Here is a 26,465-nt window from a genome sequence, read left to right as displayed (position 1 = left end):
AAGTCTGGCCATTCTCGCTTCCAAGAATATTCCGGCTGTACTTCCTCCAGGACATATTTGTTAGTTGTTTTAGCAGACCACTGTACTTCAGCATTCTTCGCCAGCACCACAACTCAAAAGCAAAAACTCTTCTTTGATCTTCCTTATTCATTGTCCTGCTCTCTCATACGTATGAGGCGATTGAAAATACCATGGCATGGGTTAAGCGCACCTTAGTCTTCAAAGAAACATCTTTGCTCTTCAGCCATTGAAAGAGGGCTTTTACAGCAGATTGGCCCAATGCGATACATCATCTGATGGCTTGACTGCTGCTTCCATTGGTGTTGCTCTTTATTAGATATGAGTAATAAATATTTGCAAACTCATTCTGTGGGTTGCCTTTTTATTTTTTTTTTTTTTTCCTTCTTCAAGCATACTATTTTATTTACAAAGTTTTATTTTGTTTTATGCAATAGGTGCAAAAGAGTGAGGGGGGAGCCTAGCAGCTTTTTTTTTTTTCCCAGTGACTTCATTGAAAGTTTACGGAGCAAATTGGTTTTCCATTCAGCAATCAATGCACATTTTGTTTTGTGATGTTCGTTATAATCTCCACAAAGTAATAGCACTCTACCCATATCTTCCCTGTTTTTCCCATTTCCCTTTGTCTTTCTTTCCGACCCCTTCCTGCCTTCTTAGCTTTATCCCTGGGCAAATGTCCTTTTGATTTCATATGGTTGGTTGTTCTGATGAGAGCATACCTTCCTGGTATTACTGTTCACCTCATAGGCCTGTCGTTTGGCTGAAAATCGAGTCACAGGGAACCTAGAAGCTTTGATAACAGTTTTTTTAAGATTTTATTGTGATTTGGGTGAATGTTTACAGAGCACATTAGTTTCCCATTCAATAATTTATATACGTTTTGTTTCATGACATTAGTTGCAATCCCCTCAATCTAACAGGACTCTTCCCATTTTCTCCCTGTCTTCTCCATTTCCATTCATCCATCTCTCCTGCCCCTTTCTGCCTCCAGAGCTTTGTTTTTGGGCAAATATTGCCCTTTTGGTCTAATATAGTTAATTGTTCTGAGGAATACCTTCCTCACAGATATTTCTGTTCACTTTATAGGCCTGTATATTGTTTGACTGAAAGAAGATTCCCCAAGGGTAGATTTAGTTCCAGGTTTGAAGGGTGTGTTAAAGGGTTATAGTCTTAGGGATTCTACCAGTCTCTATCAGTCTGGTGTTTTTTAATGATTTTGAATTTTGTTCTACATTTTTCTCCTACTCTGTACAGGAACTTCTATTGTGATCCTGAGTAGAATGGTCAGTAGCTGGGCACCATTTAATTCTTTTGGTCTCAGTCTAGTAGAGGCTGTGGTTCATGTGGTCCATTAGTCCTTTGGACTATTTTTCCTCAAGTCTTTGATTTTCTTCACTTTTCTTTGCCCTGGATAGGAAGAGACAATAGCTGCACCTTAGATGGCCACTTGCAAGCTTTTAAGACCCCAGTAGCTACTCACCACAATAGGATGTGTAGAACATTGTGTTATGCCAGTTGACCTAGATGTCCCTGAGACTGTGGTCTTAAGCACCCATGCCCAGTGATTCAGCCCATCAAGGTGCTTGGTTGTGGCTAAGAAATGCCTTTTCACTTTTTTTTTTTTTTGTGGTGTCTTTGAAGCCCAAATTCTTTAATTTTGATGAGGTCCAGTGTATCTGTTGTTCTTTTCTTGTTCTCACTTTGGTGAAATATCTAAGAATACATTGCCAAATCCAGAGTTATTAAGATTTAGCCCTTACATTTAGGTCTTTGGTGTATTTTGAGTTTATTTGTGTATATAGTATGAGGTGTTGGGTCTAATGTCACTCTTTTGCACATGGCTGTCCAATTTTCCAGCACCCTTTGTTGAGAAGGTTATTCTTTTCCTATTGAATGGTCTTGGCACCCTTGTCATGAGTTAGTTAACCACAGATGTATAGGTTTCTTTTGGACTCTGAAATCTGTTCCATTTTTTTATGTATCTATCCTTATACTAGTGTCATTCATACTATTTTAACTACAGCTGCTTTGTAGTAAATTTTGAAACTGGGGCATGTGAGTCCTCCTATGTTCTTTTTCAGAATTGTTTTGGCTATATTGGATTCTTTGCAATTCCATATGAAAATTCTAGAATCTGCTTGTAAATTTCTAGAAAGTCAGTTGGGATTCCAAAAGGGGATTGTGTTGAGTCTATAAATCAGTTTGGGGAATATTATCATCCTGTTTAGTTTTCTGATCCATGAACATGGGATGTTTTTCAGTTTCTTTTTAAAGTTTCTTTGAACAGTGTTTTGTAGTTTTCAGAGTATTAAGTTTTGCATTTCTTTTGTTAAATTTATTTCCTAAGTATTTTGTTCTTTTTCATGCTATTATGAGTAGAATTCTTTTCTTAATTTCATTTTTAGGTTGGTTGTTGCAAGTGATGAGGAATACAGTTGATTATTGTGCATTGATCTTCTAGCTTACAACCTTGCTGGGTTCATGTATTAGTTTTAATTTAATTTTTTTTAAAGTTGATTCCTTAGGAATTTCTATATAATAGATTGTGTCATCTGTGAATAGAGTTTTACTTCTTCTTTTTCAGTCTAGACACCTTTTACTTCTTTTTTCTTGCCTAGTTGCTTGACTAGAATCTCCCAAAGACTGTTGAATGGAAGTGGTGAGTGTATATCCTTGGGTTTTGCCTGATCTTAGGAGTGCCATTCTTTCATCATTAAGTATGGTGTTAGCTGTTTTCATAGATGTCCTTTATCATGTTGAGGAAGTTTGTTGAGTATTTTTCTCATGAAAAGGTATTATGTTTTCTCACTGTTTTCTGTTGACATGATCATGTGCTTTATTATTATTATTATTATTCTGTTGATAATGCTATATTAACTGAGTTTTGAATGTTAAGTTAACTTTGCATCCCTGGGATAAATCCACTTTGTCATGGTATGTAATTCTATTTATGTATTGCTGAATTTCGTTTATTGTTATTTTGGTGAGGATTTTTGCATGTATAGTCATAAGAGATATTGGTCTATAATTTTCTTTTTAGTGTCTGGTTTTGATATCTGGGTAATACTGGCCTCATAAAATGAGTTCTGTTTTTTGGAAGAGTTAGTGAGCATTACTTTTTCTTCAAATGCTTGGGAGAATTCAATAGTAAAACTGTCTGGACCTGGGATTTTCTTTGTGGGTAGTTTTTTGATTATTAATTTAACCTCTTGCTTTTAAGTCTGTTCAAACTTTTTATTTGTTTTGAATCAGTTTCAGTACCATAAACCCTCTAATCCTGTGGTTGCTGGTTGCATGATACATTTTTTTCCTTTCTGTTAAATCTGTTTGTGTCTTTAATCTAAAGTATGTCTCCTGTAGACAGCATATAATTGGATCATGTTTTTTATCCAGTCTGACATTATTTGTCTTTTAATTGTACTATTTAATCCATTTACAGTTATGTATTATTAATGTAGTTGAATTTAAGTCTGCCATTTTTATTTTTATGTCTCATGTCTTTTTTTCTTCCTCTATTCCTACGTTACTGCCTTTTTTATTTTTTTTTTTTGCATTAAGGGAATATTTTCTAATGTAGCATTTTAATTTCTTTATTATTATTTTACTCTGTCTTCTCGAATGTTTTGTTTCAATAGTAGCTCTAGAGTTTCTCACATCTAGACATACTGGGATTTGCTTCAGATTAATAGAAGCTCAATTCTAGTGATAAATAGAAATATTACCGTATATAGCTTTATTTCCTTCCCCTCACTTTCTGTGTGATGTGCTTATATTAATGTTACAAACCCAACAATATATTGTTAGAATTATTACTTTACCATCTGTGTTCATTTTCTTAGCCTGTTACAGATTTGCTCTCACCCATCTCCTTTGTGCTGTTATTGGCAAATGCATAACATATATTTCACATTTTTATATATTATGTACATATTAAATATATGTAATATATGTATATGTAATATATACACAATAACAATACATTATGTATGTGTTGTTTTATACAGTTGCTTTTAAAATTAGTTATGAGAAGAAAAAAATTGCATTTATGGTGATTTTCATAATTACGTAAATACCTTTACTCATGCTCTTTGTTTATTCATGTGGATTCAGATTACTGTCTTGGGCCATTTGTTTTCATCATTTTAAGTACTTCCTTTAGTAATTTTTGTAAGGTGGATCTGCTAGCAAAGTATTCTCACAGGTTTCATTTATCTGGGAAAGTCTTTATTTCAGTTTTGTTTTAGAAGCATAGCTTTGATGGATATAAGATTGTTGGGTGACAGATATTCATTGAGTATTTTTAATGTGTTATTCCACTGCTCTCTAGCCTCCATTATTTCTGCTGAGACACCAGCCTTTGGGGTCTCCATAAGCAGTGGAAAAGTCATGGTGGCACAGTGGTTAAAGTGCTTCGCTGCTAACCAAGAGGTCAGCTGTTTGAACCTGCCATTCACTCCATTGGGAGAAAGATGTCATAGTCTGCTTCCAAGATTTACAACCTTGGAAACCCTGTAGAATAGTTCTGTTCTGTCCTAGAGGGTCACTGTGGGTCAGAATTGATTTAATGGCATTGGGTTTGATTTTTTGGGTTTTAAGCAATGAGGTTCTTCTTTCTGCTTTCAATATTTTCTCCTTGTCTTTGACTCTCAACATTTGCCCTATAATGTGTCTGTTTGTGAGTCTCTTTGTATTTATCCTACTCAGAGTTCATTGAGCTTGCTAAATTTGTAGATGATTGTTTTTCAAAAAATGTGGGAAGTTTTCTGCCATAACTTTTTTGAGTGTTTTTTCTCCTCTTTCATCTCTCCCCTCTCCTTCTGGTATTCCCATTACATGTATGTTGTTCTGCTTGATGGTGTCCAACATTTCTGTGAGGCTCTGTTCATTTTTCTTCGTTCTTTTTATTGTTTTTCAGCTTGCATAATTTCTGTTGATTTATCTTCATGTTCACTAATTTGTTTCTTTCTCCAAGTCAAATCTACTTTTGAGCCCCACTGATAATTTTTTACTAGAGTTACTGTACTTTTTCAACACTAGAATTTCCATTTGGTTCTTTAAAAAAGTTTTTCTTTCTTTATAGTCTCTGTTTAATGTGATGTTTTCATTATACCTTCCTTTGCTTCTTTAATGATGATTTAATTTAGTGCTCTGAACGTACTTATAACGGCCTATTCCAACCCAGTATCTGGTGGTTCTCACAGAAAATTTCTCTTGCCTGCTTTTTTCCATTTTATGGCTCATACTTCATGTTTCTTTCCATGCCTCATGATCTTTTTGTTGGAAACTGGATACAAAAAGGTGTGAGGGTGTCATTGTGTGACCTTTTCTAACTTCATGAGTGGGAGAGATAATCACCTTCAGTATCAGTGACCTATGAGGTGGAAGTCAGACATGTCACCACCCTTCAGCCTTCTTGCTACTTCTGACACTAACCAACAGCACTCTGCTTCTCTCCTAGGTACAGTAATGCATTACAGTGGCCACACAGACAATACTCATGATTATGGGATTTATTAGGGAAGTGACAGGTTACAATTCAGGATAAAAAATGACTCAGGATCCAGTTCTTTCATCAGAACATCTTCCCCTCAGCTGTGCCCAAAGGCAGGTTTCTGTGTGGCCCTCGGGCCCTCGGCCTGGCCTCTTCCCTGCTCAGGCAAGTGTTGCAAAGTTCTTTAGCTCTACAGAAGGCTGCCTAGAAAGGGACCCCACTATACCAGTAAGCCTTTTGCCTGAGGGCACTCAGCTTTCTTGCTTAGTGGGCTGGGAAGCCCACTGCTCTGTATCATGCTAATGTCTTGATTCTGTTGCCTCTGCTTCTCATTGTCTCCCATAGTCTCCCATGTCTCTCATCTGTCTCAGCAATGCCTCTCTTTGTCTCCTGGGTCAAGGAGATTGAGCAAGGGATTTTGGGTTCAAGGACACACGCTTCACTCCTGGCTCTTCTTTCTTGGGGGTAGTGAGATCCCCCTTTCTACTTCTGGAGTTGCTCATGCCTAGTGGAATGATAAAACTGAACACTCTGCATGTTACAGTTCCGTACATCTTAATTGCATGGTCTTGCTCACACAGGGCGCCATGTACCTTATTTACATTATTTATTTATTTGTTTACAAAATTTATTTATTTTGCCAGAGACTCTGCAGCTTCCCTTTATTTACATTATTAACAAGCTATCCAGTCCCCTTGGTGGGACACAGACACTTCACATTTGCATAGTCCCACCTACTCATCTGGTGGGAGTCACAAAGACTGGCTAGAAGGGCCATATTAAGTAGCTCACTGCACCTCACAGGATATTTTCAATAATATAATAACTCTGGGTACTGCCTTCTCACCCCCACTTTAGTTACTGTTATTTACTTGTTTATTGCTTAGTAACTGGCTGGATTATTTTAGTGAAGTCTGTTTTACCCACTACAGTGTTTAGTCTTTGATGCTGTACCTCAGAGAGGTTCACCTTTGAATATGCCCACCCTAGGATGGTAGTGGACCTGGTTGGGCATATTCAAAGGTGAACTTCTCTGAGGTGCAGCATCAAAGAGTCCCACTCTTTTTCTGATCTCACCCAGCTGTTAAACTCCACTAATTGTTCTTCCTGTTCTATTGTTTTCAAAAATGCCTGTTGTTGTTGTTGTGTGCAGTTGAGTCCCACCCGACTCATAGTAACCCCTCCTTGGGTTTCTGAGGCAGTATCACTACGGAAGTAGATGCCCAACTTTCCTTCCGAGGAGTGGCTGGTGGGTTTGAACCACCAGCCTTCTGAGTAGCAGTCAAGTGCCTTAGGCACTATGCTACCAGAGCTCCTAAAATGCCTGGGAACTTAAGTTTCTCCAAAAATAATCTAATCAGATCATGGCATCTTGCAAAGAATAGTTTCTGAGGTCAGTGCTTGATACTTGTTCTGATCCTCTGAGGGATGTTCCCAACTGTCTTATTCCCTGGTTTTCTTATGAAAACTAGCTGGTCTATAGTCTTGGCTTTGTGATAATCCAAGGTACAACAATTGGTCTCTCTTTGCTTGGAGCAACAGAAGAAGAAGAGTCAGGAATGGGAGGAGGAAATAAAAGTGTGACTAATTGCCTCCTTTGCTATGAGATCAAAAGAACTGAATGGTGCCTGGCTACCATTAATGAACATTTTGATCAAAGATTCAGTAGAAGAATCCTGATCAAAAGGGGGAGAATGTAGAACAGAATTTAAATGCTCATGGACCCCAGACTTCCTGGAGCCATAAAGGTTGGATGAACCACTGGAACTACAGCCCTGAGATAATCTCCGAACCTTAAACCAAAAATATTCCTTAAAGTCTTCTTCAAAGCAAACAATAGTTTAACTTATCTAGTAAAGAGTATCTGCCCTGAGCATTGTAGTCTTTTAAGATCTGTTTGTATGGGACCAAACTGACAAGAGTCATTCCCAATAGAAAGGAAGCTTAAGGAGCATTAAGTTTATATTAATGGGGGAAGAACAGCTTGGAAAAGCAGGGTGAGAATGGTTGCACAACTCAAAGAATGTTACTAGTTTGTCACTGAATTGTACTTTAGATATTGTTGAATTGGTGTATGTTCTGTTGTGTATATTCTCGACAACAACAGCAAAAATGGAATCATTAAAAAAAGAAAATCCATACATCTTCTCCCTATTGCCTCACACTAAAACTTCTCCACACTGTGTTGCAAATGAAGTTCCTTTGGTAAGAGATGAGGAGCTTACCTGTTTTCAGGCCTGCTTCTCTCTGGTGGCGCAGTGCTTAAGGCACAGTTCAAAAGCACCAGCCCCTCTGCGGACACTCTGGGGAAGGATGGGGCAATCTACTTCTTTAAAGATGTACTGCTTTTCAGAAACCCCTGAGGGTCCCTATGAGTCAGACTAGACTAGATGGCAGTGGGTTTTGTATTGTTTCTCTCCTCAGGCACTCTCTGAGTCAGTGTTCTGGAGCTAAGGATGGGACATTGGCAAGCTTCTTTCTGAGTTAACACCCTGCTCTAGGAGCTGAGTGCTTGGTTGGGGAGGGGGTCATCAGTCCCCTCTGGCTTGCCTCTGCTGGCCTGGGACCACCACCTTAAACTGGGAGAAGGGCTTGCAGAGCTATGTCAGGGCTGCCAGTATTTTCAGCACAAGAAGTCCAGTGTAGAGGTTTCATTTTTTAAGTAGATGTTGGGTAGAAAAAGGGAGTCCCAACTTCTTTGCTGTACTCGCCTGTAGCCCTGCTCTCCCTGAGAAGAAAGCCCCTGGCTGGGAGCTGGGAGGAGAGGGAGCCCTGTGTTCTTGGCTGAAGCAGTCTTGAGTGGAGGAGTCCCATTGAGCTAAAGGATAAGGAAAAAGGGTGTGGTCTTTTTAAATACCACAGACTTAGCTTTCCTTATGTTTCTTTTTTTGTAGATTTTCTTGACTAGATATTTCTGCATTTCTCTTTTCCTTTAGGACCATTTCTAGAGGCTTTGAATGATGGTTTTGATTTATTTTTAAAAGTAATTTTCACCAGTTTCATTCTGAAGTGGGTCAGCAGAGTTCCTCATGGTATAAAGCTGGAATTGAACTCTTGTACCTTTGTTTGTGCTAGGACTCACATCTCACTAAGGCATGCCTCAGAATAGCGTTTGCTTCATTTTGCTCTCTGACACCCCTCTTTGAGAAGTCCAGAACTGTAACATACTCCTCAACACCCAACTTTCAGATAATTGTATGATGCAAGAGGACATGAGAATTTATTTCCCATGCTAATTTTTTCTGAATGAATTTTCTACATTCCAGCTATTTCTAGAAGGAAAGCTGCAGGTAGCATCTAGAGAATTTTAACATGGGGGACACAGAGCTGTAGGTGACTGAGTTCTTTTCAAATTGGCTTGGTATTGTTGCAGTTAACTCTTGACTTCTTTGACCTGATTTAGTTGTAAAAATCAGCAGATTTCTTCCTCTCAGTTTTGCTTTTATCTTCAATTAGATTTGCTTTTAAATCATTTTTTCTTTTCCTTTCCAGGGGCCACTCAATAGTGAGTCTTCCAATCAGAGCTTGTGCAGCGTGGGGTCCTTGAGTGATAAAGAAGTAGAGGTAAGAAGCCAATTCATTACATGAGTTCATATTCTCACACTTTCAGTCTGGGTTAAAAGATAGCACTGCATAACTCTAGTGGTTACAGTTATAGTCTGTGTAAATGGTGACCCTTTGAGTTGTACACTGTTTGCATCTATGTAACTGTGCTTGGATCTGAAGGGTTTTTATTATTGTAATCATGTATGGGTGTTGTATGTGTGTATAGTTGGCCATCAATAAAAGGCAGACATTTGTAGTTGTAGCTGAATTAGTAAGTGCCCTTGAGTTTTAACATTTGTTCAACAAAATGGGTCATTGTAGCCTGGTTAACGTTAATAATAGAATTTGAAGGTGATTTTGTTTGCTGGTTAAACGGAAGTTCAGTGTTTTTATTTTTTAATTATTATTAAGCAGGTAACCTGGCTACGTGAATATGAGTCTAAATCTGTAGCCACCAACTTTGCACTTAGAGAAGTCAAAAGAAGTTGGAGCAAGTTGATTGATTTTGGAGATAATTTGTTTTGGGGATTGGGTTTAAGCTCACCTGTTTCTTTTTGTCTGTTTTCAAATTGAAATACAAATGTATATCTATTGTCTTTTGAGTCGATTTATGACTCATAGTGACCCGATAGCACAGGGTGAAACCGCCCCATAGGGTTTCTACGGCTGTAATCTTTATAGAAGCAGACTTCCACATCTTTTTCCTACGGAGCAACTGGTAGGTTCAAGCCTTCAGCCTTTCAGTTAGTAGCCAAGAGTTAGCTCAAACAACAAAGGTACAAGACTTCAATTCTAGCATTGTATCACAGGAAGCTCTGCTGACCTACTCCAGAATGAAACCGGTGAAACTTATTTGAAAAAACAAAACCATCATTCAAAGCCTCTAGAAATGGTCCTAAAGTGCTTACCCACTGCACCAACAGGGCTCCTTGTATATGAATAGAGGCTACTGAAAACTTAAAAAGTTTTTATAGATCCCTGTATCTCTTCCTGGTAGTGTAGTAGTTAAGGCATTTGGCTGCCAACCACCAACCGCTCCATGGAAGAAAGATGAGGCAGTCCACTTCTGTGAAGATTTGCAATCTTAAAAACCTAATGGGGGTCTTTATGAGTCAGAATTGACTTGATGGCAGTGAGTTTGGAGCTTGGTATTTCTTCTGTTGCATATAGGCAGTTGATGTTGATATGACTTTAAAAGAAGATAGTATAGGTTTTATAAACTGGATTGAAAGTGAAAAAGAAAGGGGATTAGAGACATGAAGACATTTAGGTTTTATCCTTTTTTTATTCAATTAAAATTTTTTAAAATTGTGATTTGGGTGAACATTTACAGAGCAAATTGGTTTTCCATTAACAATTCATACACATTTTGTTTTGTAATATTGATTACAATCCCCACAATGTAATAACACTCTGCCTACTTCCTCTCTATGTTTATTACTGTTTCCTTTTGTCCTTCTTTCCTGTCCCTTCCTGCCTTCTGAACTCTGGGCACATGCTTCCCTTCTGATCTCATGTGGTTGATTGTTCTAACGAATGAGTACCTTCCTGGTGTTACTGCTCACCTTATAGGCCTGTCTGTCTTTTGGCTGAAAGTTGAGCCATGGGAGTGAGTTCACTTTCAGGCTTGAATGGTGCCTAAGGACCATACTCTTGGGGATTCCACAGTCTCTATCAGGCCAGGAAGTCTGGTATTTTTTATGGTATGGAGCTTTGTTCCACATTTTTTTCCCCACTATCTAGGACCTGCTATTGTGATCTCTTTCAAAACTGTCAGTAGTAGTAGCCAGGTACTGTCTGGTCCTTCTGGTCTCAGGGTTGTGGACACTAGGGTTCACATGGTCCATTATTCTATTAAGTTTTATCCTTAATATGATTAGTAAATTTCCATTTCTGTCATTCAGAAGCAATTAAATAAATAATTCAAAAAATTAAAATAAAAAAATCTGTTACTAGATGAGCATCAGTGGTTGAAAGACAGATTTTTTATAAGTCTTTCTTAACCTTTTAATTTCAAGTCCAACGGTTTTATGTTACACCTCCTCCTCACTTACCTACATGGTTAGCTTCCAAGACCAGATCTTTATGTGCAAATTGGCTTTATGCAAAAATGAGGGATGACCACATCAGATCACAAAATGGAAAATGGCTACATCATTGCATAACTGGCAAATTATAGCATTTCATAACTGCCAGACTACTGAGAATTATGGCCCCAGACAAGGTGCTGCATAACCTTAATCATCACAGGCAGAGTTACTCTTGCCTCACACCTTAGCATTCATATCTGCCAGGTATACAGCGTTAAAGGAGCTCTGACAGTGTAATGTGTAAGGCATGTGACTTCTAACCAGAAGGCTAGCAGTTCAAACCCATCAGCCACTCCTCGGAAGGAAGATTGGGCGATCTACGTCCGTAGAGATACTGCCTCGGAAACCCAAGGAGGGGTAGCTATGAGTCAGATCCGACTTGACGGCAGTGAGTTTGGTTTTTTGGTTATATAGCATTAATGGGAGCTTTGGTAGTGTAGTGCCTAATGCACTTGACTGCTAACCAAAAGGCTGGTTGGTTAAATCCTCCAGCCACACCTCGGAAGGAAGATTGGGCAATCTACCTACATAGTGATAACCGCCTTGGAAACCCAAGGAGGGGTCACTATGCGTTGGGTCCAACTCCACGGCACATTACAACAACAGCATTAATGCACAAAATAATCGGATAATAGATTTTTTACTGTTGTTGTAAATGTAAAATGTCGGATAACAAGATAGATAGTTGGTAAGTGAGGAGTAGGTGTGTTTTATCTTTTAAAGTATAAATATTGTAACAGCTGTTGTTTGAGAGCCTATTACTTTATGCTAGACATTTGTACTGCATTTGTGCTTGATAAATATTTCATTTAAGCTTTGCAGCAATTCTGATTTACAGATGAGAAAAGTGAGATTCTACTGTTTTAAGCAGTTTGCCCCAAATTGCATATATGCTTTGATACCAAACCCGGTGCTCTTTCTAGTACCCTGCTGTAAGAGAAGGACACTGCTGTAGGACTTGTGTGTGCCAGTTATATCCCCCTCTACACATGTATTTTGTGCATATGCTCTTATTTTTCATAATGTGAAAGACTTACCAAATTGCTAATTGTGATGTATGTGGTATTTCACAGACTCCTGAGAAAAAGCAGAATGACCAGCGAAACCGGAAAAGAAAAGCTGAACCGTATGAAACTAGCCAAGGTAGTAATAATTTCACACCAATAAAAGTACTAAATTCTCATGTACTTAGATAGGATTTTCTCACTCACACTAAATAGTTTGTATACAGAGATTCCTAACCAAGGAGATTTATGTACCATAAGGGAATATCAGGCTGTTTATTACAGACTTGCCATTTGATATACACCTGACAAAACAGTGTCAGTTCTTTGGGGACTCTTGTTTTCCCTCTTGTAAGTTAATGATCTTTTCACCACAGATTTTTCTTCAGACTAAACATGTATTGTACAGAAAAGGGGTTACATTGGAGTTTTAACCATGTCTTGCTTTAAGTCGCTGGTTTGTTAATAATGGGCTGCCAGAACCTGTTTCTTTTGTAGTGTTGTTCTTTCCACCAGCTGTTCTTCCATGGCACTTCCTTAGTTGAACATTGGAGCGCTCTAGAATAAACGTCTAAACAGAATGGTTATAATGCCAAATATTTTTATATAATCAAAGAAGACTAAATGGTTTGGCTCCCCATTCCCCGCATTCTAAGAAATGGAAGTTCCATTCTATTTGCCTATTTTCTTTTTTATCTATAAATAATTCATTTTACTTTTGGGGGAGAAATTCTTCCAAAATGACAAGATCATATTAAGTTTTGTGTGAAACAGAATAAAGCCTTCAATTCTGATGCGTTTGTTTTGAGCTTTCCTTTCTCTTAGGTGTTGTTTAGGATTGGACGCATGGACTGTAGATTTACTTTGATTTACAGTTATGACGTACATTTTGTTGATGTATTTATTTTATAAAAGAAAGATTGAATCTTAAAGCAAGCTGTGAAAAATTCTTTTCACTGCTTAGTCAGTCTGTTACTACAGGAAGGAATCTGTTTCTGTTCTTAGGGTACAGGTATTTGGGCTCATTTGTTAAGAGTAAAAGCCAGCACTTAAGTTCATAGCAACATACGCAGTTATTGAATACATAGTGCATTGTAGTGAATGCTGATTTATATGTGTATTGGAAAAACTGTACTTACTTTGGTTTCATTTTCAGGGAAAGGCACTCCTAGGGGACATAAAATTAGTGATTACTTTGAGGTAAGTTAAATTTTTTGGGGAAAAAATAGTGTTTTTTTAAAACCTAAATCCTTGAGTTCATGGAAATCCTTAGAAAGGACTATTTTGCCTTTACTGTGTTCTTCTCCCTTTCTTTCCCGTCTTCATCATTCTAATTCTGCCCCATCTCTCAATAAGAGGAAACTGCTGCAGCTTCCTAAATTTAAATTTGTTTAATATGTGTCTTGTCTGTGATGATATAAGAATTCACAAACGAGGTGATCTTTGTCTTGGCTAGATGAGGTTTCGTGTCTTACCAAGATTGAAATGGAATGACTTGGACTCTTCTTTTGTCCTCTTCCCTTTAGTCCAGTGGAACGTGTAATGAGCTCGCTGACCCATCATTAGTGGTTTCTAAAGAAGGCACTTAACATCTGCTATACCACTGTATTCCTGCTTGGTGTATCTTGAGAAAAGAAGGGAAAACATTCTTCTCTCATGTCCTTTCAAATCATGTGTATTCAGCTTTCTCGCCATGTTTTCTTTATGTCTTGGTAGATTTCTGCTGGAACTCCTTCTTAAAAATCTTGTTAAAAAGAGCACAATTTGACTTACGTGGCATTTTTTCCCTAGAATAAGATGTATTGACTTAAGGGGTCATACATAATTAAGACCTGTTTGTGTATTAATCTTTTACTCTCCTTATCTGAAGCATAGTATTGTTTTGAATTATTCATATCCATTTTTCCCTGTTGGCCAGTTTGCTGGGGGAAGCGGGCCAGGAACCAGCCCTGGCAGAAGTGTTCCACCAGTTGCACGATCCTCACCGCAGCATTCCTTATCCAATCCCTTACCGGTAAGCACTGACCTGGAGAGATGCGATGCTTGTTACACGTAGGAGCCAGAAACCCAGGCACACTCAAGCACACTTGCTCTTCAGTTAATTACCCACAGGGAATGAGGCTTTAGGGAGAAAAGTTCATCATATTAACTGTGAATACCTTACTTAGACTCAGATCTAAATCAATAAATTAACCTTTTTTATAAGCTCTGACCCTATTCTCTCAGTATAATACATTGTCTCGAAGGCTGCAGTTCAGTGTTCTGTCAAGGTAGTCGTTTCTAATGCAAACATTAGGTTTTTATTGCCAAGCTTATTTGTTCTTTAACTTTTTTTTTTTTAATTTGGTCAGGTCATGGCTTTTGTGTTCTTCCCAGAGCACACTTACTGATGTAGTAGTAGGGAATTCAGTGCTCCACAGATATGAGATAGGTTTGTTTCCAGTCTGTGAGTGAGATATGAAGGTCTTAACAACATTATAGCTAACTTAATGTTTCTTAATTAGGGGTAATTTTGTCTCCAAAGGGACATTTTGGTTGTCATAATTGAGGGAAGAAACGGCAGATACCATCCTGTGATGAATAGGAGTGCCGCCCAATACAAAGAGCTGTCTTGTCCAGAATGTCAGTAGTGCTGAGATTGAGAAACCTTGAGCTAGTTACAGTAAGGTTTTATGTTAATTTGCCCAAGTGCCTTTGAATAATTTGTTGATACCATACGAGACTTCTGTGAAACCCACTAATTGCTATGAGATCTTGGGGAACAGGGTGGAGGGATTTCTCTGAGATCAAGAGTTTTCATCCTGATCTCTTTTTAGGAAAGTTGTAAGAACAACTATGTCTTAGCAGAGTTGGATAATACTGCTTTTTGAGCTTATTTAGCTTTCTGTATTTTAAAACATACTTTTTCCTCCTCTGTTGTCTCATAAAAACATGCATTCATTAGAGTGATTGTGATTATTAAAGAACTTATGAAAACGTTCAGCTGGAGAATGTTTGCTGTTATTTTGTCATCCTTGCCATATTTTAACTTGTTAGAAATGTTTGCTGTCTAGGTCTGTTTTGGTAGGTTGAGTTTTGTTAGATAACTGTCCAAGAGGCCTATGTCTTTATTTTCTTAAGTTTTAAACTAACTAAGCTTTTGTTTTGTTTTGTTTTGTTAAATAAATGAGATCATAGACATCTATTTGGGACAAATATGTTTTATAGAATTTATCAGTGGTGTTTATTGCTCCTTTCTTTCTGGAATTTTTTTTCCATTGGTTAATAGTGTGTCAGTTTAGATGAAGTGTTACCTGAAGACAGAAGATGCATTCAGTGATATGTAGACATTTCTGCTAGCCATAAGAATGGTGACTGGACCTCATCTTCATTATGTAAACCTAAGTATATATTAAGTTTTGGGACAGAAACCAAGCCTTAATTTCTGCTTTCCATTGCACTGAGAAGCTCTTTGTCCTTACTCAGCGTAGGTTTTGAGGTTTATTATTGTAATCACCGATATGTATATACCTTGAATTCCCTTGACCTGCTCTTTCACTCCATCGTACTTGCTGAGAAAAGCCTGGCTAATTCTAACGTTCCACCTTTTCTTTGCTTGTCTCCAAGCAGCTCATCACTGTTGGGAAAACACACACACACCCATGCTGACCGATCTCGTTTTACTTCCTGACCACTACCCCAAGTGTACCCCTCCCTGCCTACCATTCTTGCTGTACCCTAGGTTCCCTTTCCTAAGTGACTATTTCATCCTTCTGTCATTTCAGACCTCCCAACGGCCCCTCCTCCCCTCTACTATCTCAAGTGATGGCTTTGTTTTTTATTTTACTGAGAAAATAGAAGCAACCAGAAGAGAATGTCCACATGCTGTGCCCCAAATCTACCAAGCTGCCTGGATCAGTACCCATAGTACCTTTTAGTATCAATGAACTTGCCAGCCTTTCTTTTAGGCACCAGTCTCCCTGGCAATTATATATCCAGCTCCCTCCTTGACATTTCCATTTACATATCTAATAGACAACTTGAACTTTTAACATGTTCAAAATGCAACTCTTGCTCCCCCTTTACTATCGAAAGCAACAATAACAAAAGCTGTTCTTCCTGCAATCAGCCCTGTTTTGGTAAATGACAGTTTAGGCTTTCCACTTTTTTCTTATCATCTAAGCCATAACTCTAACCTGTCAATAAAGCCTGTTTGTTTTTCCGTTAAAATATACCAGAGTCTGACCACTTTTCTGTTATTTTCTCTGCGTTTGCCTCCAGAATGGCCTCCCTGTTTTCTGCTCTTGTCCCTCCTTTTTCCAATATAATGGCTCGAGTGATCCTGTTAAACAGTTAAGGCAGATTCTTGCACTTCCCTGCTCAGAACTGCCCACTGGCTCTCTATACTGATATCTTACATGATTTAGAAGAGCTCTGGAGGTTGGGGGCTCAAACCCACCAGCCACTCCTCGGAAGGAAGGTTGGGCAATCCACTTCCATAGTGATACTTCCTTGGAAACCCAAGGAGGGGTTGCTATGAGTCGAGGCCAACTCGATGGCACATAACACCACCACCACCACCACCACCACCACCACAATGTCTAGTCCCCCACCCGCCTGACTGACGTCTCCTATTGCCGTTCCTCTCTCCTGAGTACCACCACAGCCACATTGGCTCCTTGCAGCTCCCTCAACACTGTGATGCACTCTTTTGTCCCATTGTCATTGTACATGTTGTTCCTTCTTCCAGGGACACTTTCCCCAAATATCCTTATGCCTTGCAATTTCTTTACAAGGTTGTCGCTAAAAATTACTTCATTTGAGAGGTCTCTCCTGGCTAACCTTCCTAAAGTAGCATTCCCTCCTCCTCCTTATTCTGCCCTAACCCTGCTTCATTTTAAGTCTTAGTTATCACTCTCTGACATATATACATCTTTAGTTTCTATATATATATTTAACACTTCTTATTGATTTGTATTTCTGCGTGGACAAGGATACATGTGAAGTCTACAGCTTAATTAATTTTCACACAGTGCACACACCTTGGTGATGAGCATAAGAAACAAAATCGTACTGCTCCCCTGAGTTCCTTTTGTGCTCCCTTCTAGTCGTTAGCCCCCTCCCTTGCTGTGGGGTTCTCTGTTGTCATGGTTTAGATGAGTTTTTTCTGTTTTTTTATATTATATGAAAGGAATCATACAGTATGTACTCTGGTGTCTAGCTTCTTTTGTTCAACATAACTTTTGTGAGATTCTTACATATTGTTGTGTCTTGCACATCATTCATTATCATTGCTGAGGTATAATTTTAATGGAATTTTCATTTAATATTTTATATATTTAATTATATAATAATTTCATTGTTCATCTTTTTTTGCTAGAATGTGAATCCCATGAGAGCAAGGGCTTTGTTTTGTTTATTGTTTTTTTTTTCCTCTCTCTCTTACAGTACTTAGCACATAAAGGTAATTATTTTAACTGATTTTCCCCTCTTGGCATGGAAGGAATAATATCTTGTTTGTTTCTCAGTCTGTGTTGTTAGTTTGGGCCAGTGAGTCAATTCTGACTTGGTGACTCTAGAAGAATGAGTAGAGCTGTCCCATAGTGTTTTCTAGGCTGTCTCTTTATAGGAGCAGATCTCTAGGTCTTTTCTGTCAAGGAGCACCTGGTGGGTTTGAACTGCCGATCTTTCTGATTAGCTGCCATTTGCATCACCATTGCATTGCCAAGGCTTAGTCTGTGGCACGTAGTAGGCATGCAAAGCTGTTGAAAGAGAAAAATGGCTGGATAAAGAATCACATTAACTTTCATTCTCCCAAGTGATTCTTTTGTATTTTTCATTGTTAAATATACCAAAATACAAAAAAAGTACATAAAACGTGAATATTTTCATGCAGGAGATGATAATCTGTAGCCTGTGGGCGTTGATTTTTAAAGGGTTGTAGAAACAAGGAAGACTGAGAGATGATGCATTGGCCTTCAAAGCCTAAAATGTTTACTCTGTTACCCTTTACAAAGTAATTTTCCAGAAAATTATTTTACAAAATTAACACGATCTTATCATTCCTTAGGTGCAGAAGTAAAATACTCCAGGCACCTGGATTATCTCTGTGCTCTTCCCTTATGAATCCTTCCCTCTACTTGGGAGGGAACCACTGTTTTCATTTTTATGAGAATCATTTGCTTTTCTTTGTAGTTTGATTGACCATATATCTGCAGTCCTAAACAAAATTGTTTCTTTTTGCCTTTAAGTCAGTTTTGTTAATCATGTTTATAATCTATATTCTGATTTCTGGCTGTCAGTGTCTGAGAGAGGTACATATATGCAAATCTCTTACTATGATTGTGGGAGTTTTTCATCATGTATTATTTATAGTATTGAGCCTATATATTATTAGGGCTGTTTTAATTACTCATTTAGATTTACTCATATGTTTACTTCTTTATTTGTACTTCTTTCCTTTTTGCATTTTGACCTTGTATCTGGAGTCACTTTCCTTCTGCCGTTAGTATTCCTTTAGTATGTATGTATCTTTTGGGGATTAAATGTGTAGGTTTTTGTTTGCTGAAATTACTTTATTTTGTCCTTTTTCTTGAAAGGTATTTTTGCTGTGTTTATTTGTAGAGGGGCATTTTTTTTTTTCTTTTAACACAATTGAGTAGATCATTACTATCTTCTGGCTCCCATTGTTACTGTTGATAAATCAGCTTTTATTTTCTTGTTGTTTCTTTGGAGATATTTGCTATTTTTCCCTGGCTGCTTTTACAGTCTTCATTTTTGGGGTTCTGCAGTTTCACTCTGATGTACGTTTTTACCTTTCCTGTTTAGAATTTGTTGGGCTTCTGGAATCAGCATGTTAGTATCTTACACCAATTCTGGTTAAATTATTAGACATTGTCTCTTCAGATATTGTGTCTGTCCTGTGTACTTTTTTCTCCTTTTATGAAATTCCAGTTAAACATGTTAAACTGTCTCACTTGATGATCATACCTGATTTTTGTATTTTCTGTCTTTTTCTGTTTGTTCCATTCTGGATACTTTCTTCTTGAGAAGGCTTTCGGTTTCAAAATTATTTCTTTAGTTGTGTCTGATTTGCTGTTAACCCCACTGAACTCTTTATTTTGATTATGTGTTTTTTTAATTTCTATTTGGTTCTTTTTCAGATCTGCTAATGTACTTTTTTGCTTGCTTGGTTTATCAATTTGATCCTGCATAGATAGTTCTTATAAGAGCATAATGCTCAAGGTAGACCTTTTTTTTTTTTAAATTTTTTTACTGTTGTTAAGTGCTGTTGAGTCAGTTACGACTCATAACGACCCTGTGTCCAGCAGAACAAGACACTGCCCTATCCTGCACCATCCTCACAATCATTTTTTTTTTTTTTTTAACTAGTTAAATTATTGATCTGTTTTAAGAAGACTTCAGGGGATATTTTTGGTTTAACATTTAAACATCATCTCAAGGTAGTAGTTACAGGGGTTTATCCGCCCTCCGTCGCTCCATAAAGTCTAGAGACAGTGAGCATTTGAAGTTCTTTTCTGCATTTTCCTTCTTTTGATCAGGATTTCTATATGGAATCTTTGACCAGAATGTTCAGTAATGATTATGCTTCACTATTTTTGACTGTGTGCTGCTCAACGTACTTGAAAAATTATCTGTTGAAGTTTCTTTGAGGCCTAGGATAAAAGTGCGTTCCTTCAGGGGAAATTTTTGTCTGTGCCAAATGCCTAGAGATACAACCACTCCAAAACTGTCATAAATTACTAAATGTGTAGCTTATATATATATTTTTTTTTTTTTTCTTTTTTAGCCACCCAGACAATAATGATTTGGCTTATGTTAACGATTCTCAAGGAAACAACCTTCTCCCCATGCTTTTATTAATAACCAAAGCAGTTCTTGCAGCCCCATGGGAGTGGGGAAAAGTTTTTTTTTTCTGGTTTATGCTTTCCTTTAGACTTTAGCCCTCTGGAGACCCAGCTTAAAATGGATAGGGTTTTCTGTTGAACCCTCTACCCTGTGTGATGCCCTGGAAATGGAAATTAAAGATCTGCAGGTGCCCTTAGGGTAAACGTGATGTCTGTGCTGCTTTTGAAGGTTCCTTTGTGATACAGTGCTTAAGCGCTCACTGCTAACCTACCAGTGGCTCTGCAGGAGAAAAGCTCTGGTAATTTGCCTCCTGGGGGAGCCCTGGTAGTGTAATGGTTAAGTGCTCAATTGCTATCTGTAAGGTCGGTGGTTTGAGTCCACTAGCTCCTTGCTGGAGAAGGATGTGTCTGTCTGCTTCCTGAAGATTACAATGCTGCAAAACTATTTTTTTAATTAAAAAAAAAAAAAAAAAAAAAGATTACAGCCTTGGAAACTCGATGGGGCAATTCTACTCTGTCTTATAGGGTTGCCGTGGGTCAAAATTGGCTTGACAGCACGTAACACAGCAACAGGAAGCTGCTTTTACCTGTCTTGTGTTGCAAATTTCACTTAAATTCCTTTAGTATGCCTTGTCAGCTCTCTACTCTTTATTAAAAACACTTAAGTGCTTCTAATCTTTTCTTTATATTTTATCCTGTCTTCATCATTGCTTTCTAAGAGAGAAGGTTGGTTGGTTCAGATTTCCTAGTGTGCCATATTTCCAGAAATATTTTGCAATGTTTCAGACTTTGGGAAATATTTATTAAACATATGGCAGAATGAATAATTTTTGTATTGCAGCATTATTCTCCTGATTTAATTTTAGCTTTAAAGATAAATCCTCCCGAGAAGTGAGGATGTTATTGTAAGTGGATATCACAGATACTGTGCTGACTGAATTTTAACTGCTGTATATGGGTGCCTGGGAGTATTGGTCTTGAGGAGGACTCTGCTGCTAGAGTAAAAAGCCAGATTCCTTTGTCAGAATCATTTTGATAAGTTTATTTTACTTTCATTTTCTAAAATGAAAATGTTAGTTTTTCCTGCTAAAGGGCGATACATGCTGATAATGGAAGTACAACAATTCAGAAATAGTAAAGTAGAAGTCCTTCCCAGAAAACTATTATTTAAGAAGTTAGTGGGCAAGTATTTCTCAACTTTTTCCTGTATACATGTATATTCATATAACACATGTCCTCATTTCCATTCTTGTAATTTTTTAATAAGCAATGTTGTAATAAATGTCCTTGTGCATAGAGCTGTACTTCTACATTTTTTTTCCTTAGGATCAATTCCTGAAATGTAATTCTTGAGTCAAAGAATAGATTGGTCTTATGATGTCATCACATAAATTGCTAACAGATGATCAGCAGTTGGAGCATGCCAGTTTCTGCCCACCCTGCTGATAGGAAGCTTTATCATTGTTTTCTTTGCTATTGTGTTAGGAAAAAAATACCGCATTTTAACTTGCGTTTCTTTATTAGTGGTATTAAACATCTTTTCATATGTTTAATAGTCTTTTGGATTTCTCTTTTAATGCTGTTCAGTCCATTGTTTTTTCCCTGTTGGAGCATTTGATTATTTTCTTATTGATGGGTAGTTGCATATTATTTACTAAGATTGTTAATTTGTTGCCATTTATATTGTAAAATTTTGCCTGTTTGTAATTTTGTCTTTTAACTTTATGTTGAAGTAAAATTTGTGTTAGTCAAATTTATCAGTGTTTTCCTTTATGGGTTATGGGTTTCATGCTATCTTAAATGTTCCTGTATGATTCATATTTTTAATGTCATGTTTAAAAAGTACTTTACAACCAGGAGGTTGTAAAAACATTTATGCATATTTTTGTCTTAAAATTTTTATTATGATATAAGGTATGAATCTACTTCTTTTTCCTTAGTAGTTGTGCCATTGTCCTGCTGTCTTTTAATTAAATTTCCACTGATTTGAAATGCACATCAGTTACAAAGTATATACGTGCGTAGGTCTGCTTCTGGAGTCTTGGTTTTGTACCATTGACTGATTTGTCTGCTCTTACACCAGTACTATACTGTTTTAACTAATGTAGCTTTAATAGTATGTTTATATACCTGGCCAGGTTTCCCTGATAGTCTTTATTAAAAATGCTGTGACTTATTTTGATTAGTTTTACTTGTGAACCTTACAATTAATTTGTGAATTCTTCCAAACCCAAAAAAGATCTGACCCTCAAAAGAATGTGAGAGAAAACAAAACAAGCAATCAATTATAAATAACAAACCTTTAGCACTGGATTTTAGAGAAATCTGATGTCTTTGCCCTGTTTGAGTTCAGGGTCATGTCACCACCCTTTAATTTAGGTCATCTTTCACATCCTTCCATGAAGCAGTAGCTTTTCCTTGTGTATAAGATTATGCCTAACTGTTTTACAGATTATTACCATTTTAAATCTGTTTTTTATTCCATTACATGTTCTAACTTTGTATTATTGTTGGTATATGGGGATACTACTGGTTTTTATGTATTTATTTTGTATTTGACCATCTTACTGAACTCTCTCTTACTTGTAGTAGTTTTTCACTTAATTTGCTTGGATTCCTTTGTGAATAGTTATATCATCCAAAAATGACACTTTTTATCTTATAGTTTCCAATGTTTATATCTCATATTTTTTTTCTTTATCCTGTTGGCTGAAACGTCTACAATAATGATGAATGATCGTGAAATTAATGTGGTATCCTCATCTGATTCTTACTTCAGTGAAAGGATCTATAGTGTTGTACTGTTTGCTATGATATTTACATTGATTTCCAAAAAAGAAAGAAACCCTTTACTATATTAAAGAAAAATATTTTGTTTTTTTGAGTTGCCCAACAATATACGAATCCTCCTTGGCATCGATAGTTAGAATCATGATTTTTTTTCCTCTGGTGTCACCAATGCCTAAGGCATTTGGCTACTAACCAGAAGGTTGGTGGGTTCAAACCCAGCAGCCACTCTGTGGAATGAAGATGGGGCAGTCTACTTCCGTAAAGATTTACCTCCTCAGAAACCCACGGGGGTCGCTATGAGTTGGATTCAACTCAATGGCAGTGAGTTTGTTTTTTTTTTTTTGTTTGTTTGAGCATTGATGTAATGAATTAGTAAATGTGTTAATAATAAACTATCCTTACATTTCTGGAATAAAGCATACATCATTGGGTGGTATATTATCCTTTTAGTATAATGTAGATCTTGTTTTTTATTTATCTTAGCTTTTTATATCTAAGTATAGTGGAGTGAGAATAGTGGAGTGATATTGAAATAAAATCTAACATAAAGTCATGAATTAAATGTCTTAATCTTCATTTACCTATAGGATGGAAATGACATTTCCTGTGTAGGTTTGAAGGTATTGTATTGTGAGGTTGATTTGTTGGACTCTATAAAGTAATCTGCAAATTCAGTTATGTAAATATGTTGTTGTTGTTGTTATTTGCCGTCAAGTCGGCCCCGACTCATAGCGACCCCTCCTTGGGTTTCCGAGGCAGTATCACTACGGAAGTAGGATTGCCCAACCTTCCTTCCGAGGAGTGGCTGGTGGGTTTGAACCGCCAGCCTTCTGGTTAGCAGTCAAGTGCCTTAGGCACTATGCTACCAGAGCTCCTTATGTAAATATAGGAACATTAAAATATAATTTGCCTAGATTGAGTATGATATTAACCCAGGTTTATAGATAGGTTCTAATCCAGTGATCACGTTATATTCTCCGTAATTGTTTTCAGGGAGTTATTTATTTATTTTTTTTTAAACAGAAAAAGCGTTCATTTTATATTTGGTAACTTGTGTTTTCACCCATTGCATACTTTGGCAGTACTCAGCTTCTCTTTCCTTTGTAATTTGTGTGTTTTCCAGCGGCGAGTGGAGCAGCCCCTTTACGGTTTAGATGGCACCACTCCAAAGGAGACATCAGAGGAGCAGTCCGTTCTGCCCACCCTGATGTCAGTGATGCTAGCAAAACCTCGGCTTGACACGGAGCAGCTGGCACAAAGGGGAGCTGGCCTCTGCTTCACTTTTGTTTCAGTGAGTAGTACTAAGGCTAAGTTTGTACAAATCCTTGTCGTTGCCTTGGAGCTCCTTGATGCCACTCGATTAATTATTTCTGTAGAGAGATGATGACATTTCTAATTCTCCATCACTTCTGAAGGCATTGTGCTTTTACTTAGTCCTCATTCGTTCATGCTGCAGTGAGAGAGTGCTTTGTCAAAGTCTGAGTGAGTGCACAGTAGAAGGGAAAATCTTAGATTGCTCTAAAGAAAATACAGACCAAATCCCACTAAACCCAACATACTTTAATAATTAAAAATAAAATCTCCCAACTGCAGCAGTCACTTATTTAAAGCAGTATTCACGTAAGTAAAATTTTAGTGTGTAGACAGACATTCTGTACATGCTTACTGGTCGTTTGCCCCAGTGTGGTATTTGGGCTACCTAGATACTTAAGGAGCCCTGCCTGGTGATGCAGTGGTTAAACACTGAGCTGCTAATTGAAAGGTTGACAGTTTGTATCCACCAGCTGCTCTGGTGGAGAAAGATGAGGCATTCTGCTTCTGTAAAGATTTACAACCTTGGAAACCCGTTCGGGCAATTCTACTCTCTTGTGTAGGGTCATTGTGAGTTGGAATTGACTGCACAGCAACAGGTTTTACATACTTGCTTTCCTCACCCTTTCAGAGTGTTGATATATTACTTTTCCAAGGAATATTTTGCTCCCTATATTTTCCTTTCATCTTGCTTCTTTCTAATTAAAGTACAAGAATTTTTAATCATTAAGGAGTAAAGAAACTTCTTATGGGAAGACAGTATAAATTTGTTCTTGTATAGCAAAGGAAATAGAACATAATTTAAAAATGGGAAAATTGATCAGTTCTGTGAGTGGGTCTGACAGCAGTGTGGAATAGTTTTTATGAGAATGTAATAGTAGTTCTTTATAATTTTGCTTTAGAATATGAATACATACACACGTACATGCACACTTACTGTTGTTAGTTTGTACAGAGTCAATTCTGACTCGTCGCAATGCTGTGTATGCAGAGGGCAACTGCTCCATAGATTTATAAGACTACGTGACCTTTCAGAAGCAGACTGCGAGACCTGTCTTCTGTGACATCTCTTGTTGGGCTTAAACCGCCAACGTCTTGGCTGGAGTTGAGTGCTTAACAATTTATGTGCCACCCAAGGACTTCTGTACCCCTATTATTATATGCTTTTTACTCACTAATTTTTGGTAAATTTTCACCTTAGATCTAACTTTCCCAGGTAAAACCTTGGATAATCAGTGGGTTATTTTTCTTTTTGTTCTTTCATTGTCTTATAAACTGCTTTCTTTTTCTTGAGGGGAGTTCCTTTTGTTCATTCCACAAATACTTACTGAGTGCCCACCATGTGGTGGACACAGTTAAATATACAAGATTTTGATCAGCAAGAACTTGTTTCCCTAGTGTAAGCCTATCATAAGAGCTACAGGAATGCAGGTTTGCGGTGAGTGCACATGTGGGCTAACCATACTGCTGTTAGGTAGTATACTCAAGCTGTCCAGGGGATGACAGATAAACTGTTCTCACTCTAACACAGGAGAGAAATTACAGATAGGAGAAGGAAAATGATCATGGATAAAAAGAAGGAGCATGGAAGCAGTGAAAAACCAAAGACCTAAATGCTTCGGTACACTTTTGTTCTTTGCTTTTCTGCCAGGATATAAGCTTAGTAATATAAAAAAAGAAAACTATAAAAAATAAACTATAAAAGAGATAACATTAATATGCAAGAAATGTTGTGAACTAATAGATAAGGACAAGCAGTTTCTTAGAAAAACAGGCAAAGACTATAAACAGGCAGTTTTACAGGAGGGGAAAAGTCAAAAGTGCTCAGCTTCAGCCATCAGGATGTGAAAACTAAAACAAGGGCATGGTTTTGCCCCATCAGTGGTGAGGGGTGAGAAGCGTGAACAGCTGTCAGTGTAGGGGATAGGTCAGAGGCACGCTTAATTTTATACTGGCTGTGAATTGATGCAGTCATTTGAACATGCTGGTAATAGATCTCCATGTTGCCTTTACTTATCCTTGGGTCCAGGAATTCTATCTCCATAAAACTACACAAAGATGTTTCTTGTGATGGGATTTATGATTGTAAAAAATTGGAAGTCACTTACTTCCACCAGTGTTCCAAACGAATTTTGAACAAGGATTAAAAAAAAAAATTTGCCGTCGAGTCAGTTTCAACTCCTAGTGACCCTTAGGGTTTTCAGGCTTGTAACCTTTATGGAAGCTGCAAAAATGGCAAGGAGGCCACATGTTCTGACCTCCTCTAATCCCACAAGAGGAAGACAGGATTACCAGCAGTAACCCAAGGCCTATTACTGCAAGGCCAGACATGCTGCCTCCCTCCAGCCCTTTCACCAACCGTTCCTCC

The 26,465-nt window shown here is 37.6% G+C and overlaps 1 protein-coding gene across 1 annotated transcript in view; it reads left to right on the top strand.

Moving 5' to 3' along the window:
• Window positions 1-26,465, top strand: part of TLK2 (tousled like kinase 2) — a 146,168-nt gene that overhangs the window by 51,949 nt on the left and 67,754 nt on the right. Inside the window, exons 3-6 of the mRNA XM_007959750.2 lie at window positions 9,002-9,073; window positions 12,219-12,288; window positions 13,306-13,349; window positions 23,910-24,077. Of these exons, the coding sequence (XP_007957941.2) occupies window positions 9,002-9,073; window positions 12,219-12,288; window positions 13,306-13,349; window positions 23,910-24,077 (354 nt within the window). The remainder of the gene's footprint in view (window positions 1-9,001; window positions 9,074-12,218; window positions 12,289-13,305; window positions 13,350-23,909; window positions 24,078-26,465) is intronic.

The sequence above is a fragment of the Orycteropus afer genome, unplaced genomic scaffold (genome assembly GCF_000298275.1).
Source record: "Orycteropus afer afer isolate SDZICR_OR568_19922 unplaced genomic scaffold, OryAfe1.0 scaffold00018, whole genome shotgun sequence".
Taxonomy (NCBI): domain Eukaryota; kingdom Metazoa; phylum Chordata; class Mammalia; order Tubulidentata; family Orycteropodidae; genus Orycteropus; species Orycteropus afer.
The sequence above is the reverse complement of the archived record's forward strand: the minus strand, read 5'-3'. Positions and strand labels throughout refer to the sequence as shown.